This window comes from Octopus bimaculoides, chromosome 3 (assembly GCF_001194135.2).
Source record: "Octopus bimaculoides isolate UCB-OBI-ISO-001 chromosome 3, ASM119413v2, whole genome shotgun sequence".
NCBI classification, from domain to species: domain Eukaryota; kingdom Metazoa; phylum Mollusca; class Cephalopoda; order Octopoda; family Octopodidae; genus Octopus; species Octopus bimaculoides.
Window position 1 is genome coordinate 3818038 of NC_068983.1, and position 7148 is coordinate 3825185.

The window sequence follows — 7148 nt, forward strand, 5'->3', positions numbered from 1 at the left end:
GGAGAGAGAGAGGGAGGGAGAGAGGGAGGGAGAGAGAGAGGGAGGGAGAGAGAGAGAGAGAGAGAGAAAGAGAGAGAGAGAGAGAGAGAAAGAGATATTCTGGATTGGAAATGTTAAAGTAGTAAAATGTAAGTAAAAGCAAGAAGATAAATGTTGTTTATCTGCTTCATACCAGTGTAATCCGGTTTGAACCTGAAGAGAACGTTTAGCTGGTGGACGGCCATCTTTTGTAGAGAATCTAAATGAATTTGGTGATATTTTGAAGCGAGTTCAATAGGAAGGAGGGGAATAGAGCTGTCCGTTTCTCTTTTAGCAAAACCTGGAGAAAGACAAGAGAAAACATCAGCTTATATTGTGATTGTGCATTTGTATGTGTCAATATATTGTGAGTGAATTTGGTAGATGTAAACCGAATGGAAACCATCGTGTGTGCATATTAATAAAACTGCTGTAACTGACTATATGTATGTATGCACAAATATCGTGTCACGAACCTGGGTACCAAACTGTTAATCATTAACTAACGAAGTCAAAACTATTGAAAAGGTTACAAAATGAAACGAAGATTTTAGAAAAACGAAAAAGAAATAAGTGGAAATTTTACTGGTGAGTGTGTTAAAGTACTAAAAGAGAATATGTTTCAACACACAAACTCACATAAAGAATCTTGCAAACCAAATCCCAAAACGAAATAACAAAGTTAACATTTTCATTAATAATTTAACTTTTAAGTTAACTTTGGAAATCATTTTCAGAATAATTAACTTCCATTTCATTTAACTTCCGTTAATTCAAGTTAACTTCCATTTAATTGAAGTTAACAAATTTTACAGTTTTGGCACTTTTTAAAGGTGTTTTTAGGTGGGTTTTAGAGCAAAAACTGGTTCTTTTGTTTCTTTTTTCTATAATAAAAATTAAGGTTAATAGTTTATCGATAACTTCCATTACATTTTTAAAGAATTAACTGATTAACAGTTATTGAAGTTAACTTTTTGGTTAACAGATTAACAGTGCCCACCTTTGGGGTGTCCAGTTGTCATTTTATATGAGAAACCTAACAGTGATAAACAGAGGTTGAGAAAATATTGGGTTTGATATGATAGACTCAAACCCTTGACTGTGATGCTGCAGTATGGCCAGACTTGTAAAAATAAAAAAACAAAAACTTAAAATAAAGCTGTATATGTTGCCTTACCTTGTGTTATTAAAGTAAAAATGTTCAAAGAATCCTGCGTAAGAAAATTAAGAAAAGTTAATTAGAAATTAAATGCATCGTTAATTAAAACCTTCAAAATATGAAAAAAAAGAGTTAAAAGCATTGCATTACTAGATTGTAGTACATCGATCATGGGAAAGGATGAATTATGTTTGGTGGTGGCCTAGTGATGCAATCTCAGGCATGCAAATTTTCTTCATACATTTTATATTTTACTTGTTCAGTCATTTGACTGCTGCCATGCTGGGGTACCACTTTAAAAATCTTTTAGTCAAATGAAGTGACTCCAGTGCATTTTTTTTTAAAGCCAGTGCTTTTTAAGTGGTACCAGCACGAATGCTTTTTACGTGGCACCATCAAGTGCTTTTTATGTGGAACCAGCACATCAAAAATAATGAAGAATAATAAACTTCAATGTAAAGATGAAAGATTGTGTCAAAGAAATCTTTCTTACCTGTTGAAGAATGGAAGTTTGCTGACAGGTACTGATGACAGGGAACGACTGGTTGATAAGTATACCAGAAATATCTACAGAAATAACAAAGATTTGAAGAAAGAGTCAGAAATATTTTAGACCGTAGTTCTTTCACAACTATCACCATCATCCTTTTATGGGCTGGACAGAGCTTATGGAAGCAGATTTTCTACAGCTGAATACCATTCCTGTTGCTAACCCTCACCTGTTTCCAAGCAACAGAATTTTTCCTCATGACTAAATATTCTGCTTTTACAGAATATAAGACCCATCTGACCCATGCCAGCATGGAAAACAGACGTTAAATGATGATGATGAATGACAGTGACCCTCACATCTATCATGTGATATGAAGACAAGGAGACAAATACACACAATGGGCTTTGTCCAGTTTCTGTGTACTATAGCTTCAAGACACATTTGCCCAGAGTGGAGTGGGACTGAACCCAAAACCATGGAGTTGGCAATCACACTTCTTAATCACACAGCCACATCTGTGTCTATATAAGTTGTTATCTAATGATGTATGATTGTATTTCTACATTGGATCAAGAAATCCTTTTTATTTCTATGTTAATGTTGATTAAATGACTGCTCAGTCCAAGCCTCTGTATTATCCCACTTACTCCTACCACCCCCAATGTCCCCTGAGGGCATGTCTTGACACATCTTCACCACCATCCCTCACATAATTGCCCCCGTTATCTTACCCTCTCTCTTTGTCTTACTCTTACTTGCTCTCTTTTCTCTTCCAACTGGAGTATCCATGTCTCTACTCTCCAGCATGACCCCTTTCCTTGTCCCTCTGTACCTTTGATCTCTCAACTGGTGCAAAGCCACCCCTGCCTCAATACTACTCCCGCCACCCCTGAGCCAAGGAGTTACGTCTTGGAAGTTGCTTGGTCACCCTATCAGCACCGATGTCATGTAAAAAGCGCCCAGTACACCCTGTAAAGTGGTTGGTGTTAGGAAGGGCATCGAGCTGTGGAAACCATACCAAAACAGACAATGTAGCCAAGTGTGGACCCCAGTCTTACCAGCTCCTGTCAAACTGTCCAACCCATACCAGCATGGAAAATGGCTGTTAAATGATGATGATGATGATGATGATAATGTTGAAGGGCTGGCAACAAGAAAGGTTTCTGGTCATACTAAATCCATCTCAACAAACTTTGTTCCACCCATGCAAGTAGGGGAAAAATAGATGTTAAAACGATGATGATGATGATGTGGATTGTGATGACATGGATAAACCAACAAAACTTTACAAACCTTTGAGAAGAGATTTTCGTTTATCTGTAAGTGTTATGTTCTTTGAAATGCAAAGCTTCAGAATTCTGTTTGCAATCAGTTGACATTGGTAAGATTTGTCAACTTTTCTGAAATATCAATATACAACATATACAACACCAAACAAACTGATAACACAACACACACACGTTAATATTTGTTGTTATGTTCACTTATAATAAAAACAATTTTACATTAATCTGAAGGGTTATTCAGATTAGAATACTAATTTGGTATTCTTGAAGAAGAATATCATCTGACAATGCTTTAGCAGGCCAAAACTTCAAAGTCACTATTCTGGCTATATTAGGCTTCAATCTGATCTGGCAAAGTTTCTACAGCTGGACACACTTCCTAACGCCAACCACTCAGAGTGTAGTGGGTGCTTTTTATGTGCCACTGTCACGGGAGCCAGTCAGGTGGCACTGGCATTGGCCACAACAATGATTTCACTTGACTCAACAGGTCTTCGCAAGAGCTGTTTATTGCCCAATGATTGGAGATATGCTGTGCATGAGAAGAACCAGCAAGCCAAGTGAGAGTGTAGCCATGGCCTATGCCAGTGCAGTGTAACCGACCCATTTCGGCCACAGATTCACAAAAAGCTACTACAACACGACTAAGAAACAAGTTAGAAATACTTACAGATGCAAGTAAGTTCCAAACGTCATAATATTAGTGCAGTGTAACTTCCATATAATCTCCAGGCATAAATTAGAGTTCTATGAAAGAAAACAAGAGGATATAGATATAAATATACAGTTACAACAACATCATCATCATCATCATCGGTTAATGTTTGCTTTCCATGCTGGCATGGGTTGGACGGTTTGACTGAAGAACTGGTAAGCTGGGGAGCTGCCCCAGGTTCCAGTCTGATTTGGCAAGGTTTCTATGTCTGGATGCCCTTCCTTATGCCAACCACTCCAAGAGTGTCGTGGATGTCTTTTTACATGCCACCTGCATGGGTGCCAGTCTGACGGCACTGGCATTGGCTACGACTACAATTTCATGGCCACTACAACAATAAAAATTCAAAGAAAATAAATGTATGGTTTAACACTTCTGGCATGACACACCAACATCACCACCACCAACAACAACAACATAAAGACTATTGCTTATACTCACAGTTGCAGAGATGTATTTGTGGAAGAAGTCCATTTCAAATTGTTGCTCTTTCAGTGAGAGTATTACATCGATTATGACTTGTAAGGAAACCTGAAACAGCAAAGAACTCTATTATAGATGATGGCTGTGAACTCGTTGGGCAAGCATGACCATTGCTGACCAGTTAAGTGTTCAGAAATGCTCACACAATGGTTTTAGGTTGAGTGCAGCTTGCACAACACCAAAAGTAGTTTTACTAGCAATACCAAAAAGCCCACAGACAACCAAAGTGCAAGGTATCTGGCTCAGCAGAATGGTGGGTTTTATATATACAAGCTAGCCTTCTTCTGGAGGGATACCTTAACAAAGATCAGGGTTCCCTCATGCCCAGTGGGTTTACTACACCTTTGGACACCAACCCAAGTATTCCTATGTCCCAGTGCTCATATATTAGTTTACCCATGGCTGGGACCTTAACAGGTGCTACAACGAAAATAAAATCCTTTAAAGTAATACGTAAATAATGGAGATGCACAACAAAGAATACACTGAAAAGTAACGCAATTGTTTAGCAGTTACTGTGATGTGCAATTGAATCGACTGGACAAATGTAAACAAATGCCTTCCAATAACCTGGACTTGCCCCTCCCCTCAAAACTGCTGGCTGTGCAACGCACAATGGACTCGCATTCCTGTTCAGGAGGCGAGGGGGGGGGGGGGAATGTGATCTTAAGTGACTTACCATGGAAGTAGGGTAACTGGCCTTAGTCCAAGGGCCTGAGGAATCACACACATACACGCTGGGCTTCTCTCAGTTTCTGTCTACTAAATCAACTTAAAAAACTTTGGTCAATCCAGGGTCAGAGAAGAAGGCTTAAAATGCTATGGAACAGGCTTGAACCCCAAACCATGTCATTATGAAGCACATTTCTTAACCATATAGATGCAGGCATAGCTGTGTACTAAGAAGTTTGTTTCCCAACCACATGGTTCCAGGTTCAGTCCCACTGCGTGGCATGTTGGGCAAGTGTCTTTGACTATAGCTTCAGGCCGACCAAAGACTTGCAAGTGGATTTGGTAAATGGTAACTGAAAAGAAGTCCATTGTGTTTGTCCCCCACCATTGCTTGACAACCAGTGTTGGTGTGTTTACGTCGCTGTCACTTAGCAGTTCGGCAAAAGAGAGTAACAGAACAAGTTTCAGACTTTTAAAAAAAAAAGTCCTGGGGTTGATACATTCAACTAAAAGTTCTTTGAGGCAGTGCCCCAGCATGGCCAGTCTAATGACTGAAACAAGTGAAAGATACAGTCCCTTATGTACTTTTACAAAATCTAAAACCTTGAGATTCCCTGAAGACCATTTGGTCAGTCCTCTAACCCTTCAGGACGCCCTCTTCCCTACACCTCTCTCTTTCCTCCAAAATCACAGACAGAACAAGCAATACAAGGCCTCAAAATATCTGCTGAGAACTAAAAAATAAAAACAATACAAAACCCTCGTACATGCGCTTTGTCCTGAAGTATGTCTTCGTAGTTGGAAGAAGTCTCCTCTTTGGACAGTTGCATAATCACGGAACCACAGTAATTGGCAGCTACAAGAGCAAAAGGTTGTCCGGAACGAGCCACTTCGTTATGAAGCCATTCCATGCAAGCATCGACTGGAAAAGACCAAAAAACAGCTTCAGAAGAACTTTCACTCTTTCACTGAACCCTAACGCTTTCACATTCGGGTTCCTGTATCAAATGTAATCCTTATTTATTCACATATATATATATATATATATACACACACACACACACACACATATATATATATATACAAACATATATATACAGACATACTTATATACAAACATACATATACATACATACATATATACAAACATACATATACATACACACATATACATACACACATATACATACACACATATATATATATATATATATATACACAGATATATATATATACATACATATAGATATATGCATACATATAGATATATACATATATATACACACATATATACACATACACATATACACATACACACATATATAGACATATATACACATATATACATACACGCACATATACACACACATATATACACACACACTTTCATAACATTAAATATAAGAAACTTTTGGGGCCATAAGCACACCTGGGGTACACACATGCCTAAATACACACACACACGATGGGCTTCTTTCAGTTTCCATCTACCAAATTCACTCACAAGGCTTTGGTCGGCCTGAGGCTTTAGCAGAGGACACTTGCCCAAAGTACCATGCAGTGGGACTGAACTTGGACCCATGTGGTTGGGAAGCAAGCTTCTTACCACACAGCCACAACCACAAATTCATACACACACACATATGCAATAGGATTCTTTGTTTCTCTATGAAATCCACTGATGGCTATAATTGATGATGCTTCCTTAAGGTTCCATGGATTGTGACTGAACCCAAAACCATGTATTTTGGAAGCAGACTTTTTTAACCACACTGCCACATCTGTGCCTATAATGTGCATGCACACACACAAGTTTTCATACAGTTTCTGTCTACTACATGCAGTCCCAAGCCATTGGCCTGACTGAGGTTAGAGTAGAACACACTTGACCCAAAATGTCACACAGTGTAATTGTACTCAAAACCACATGATTACAAAACAGACTCGACACATCCAGGCCTGTGAATGTCAAGATCATATTTCCATTCTGTTTATGTAGCAGTCTGCTTCCTCACACTCCCGTCAAGTAGCTCAGCTAAACACTGCTCATGGCTTGAATCCTTTAAGTGGTTCCCAGAAGTTCATAACACTAACTTGTCCGCAGTTTTTTAGCCAAACCACAATTAAACAACAGCAAATGTGTTTGTTTCACTGTCTTTTTATTTATGTAAATATTTGCCACTTGTACATCATCGTCATCATTGTTTACCGTCCACTTTCCATGGGGCACCAATATAAATACATATACATACACACATATACAAACATAGTACTTATTTTGGTAGTTTTGACTTATGGAGTCCCTCTAAGCGTGAGGCATTA

The 7148-nt window shown here is 38.6% G+C and overlaps 1 protein-coding gene across 1 annotated transcript in view; it reads right to left on the minus strand.

Annotated features, from left to right (window-relative positions):
- Positions 1–7148, minus strand: part of LOC106883959 (Fanconi anemia group A protein) — an 88126-nt gene that overhangs the window by 70434 nt on the left and 10544 nt on the right. Inside the window, exons 4-10 of the mRNA XM_052966697.1 lie at positions 5594–5748; positions 4113–4202; positions 3627–3703; positions 2964–3070; positions 1671–1744; positions 1196–1229; positions 173–319 (exon numbers count right to left, since the gene is read on the minus strand). Of these exons, the coding sequence (XP_052822657.1) occupies positions 173–319; positions 1196–1229; positions 1671–1744; positions 2964–3070; positions 3627–3703; positions 4113–4202; positions 5594–5748 (684 nt within the window). The remainder of the gene's footprint in view (positions 1–172; positions 320–1195; positions 1230–1670; positions 1745–2963; positions 3071–3626; positions 3704–4112; positions 4203–5593; positions 5749–7148) is intronic.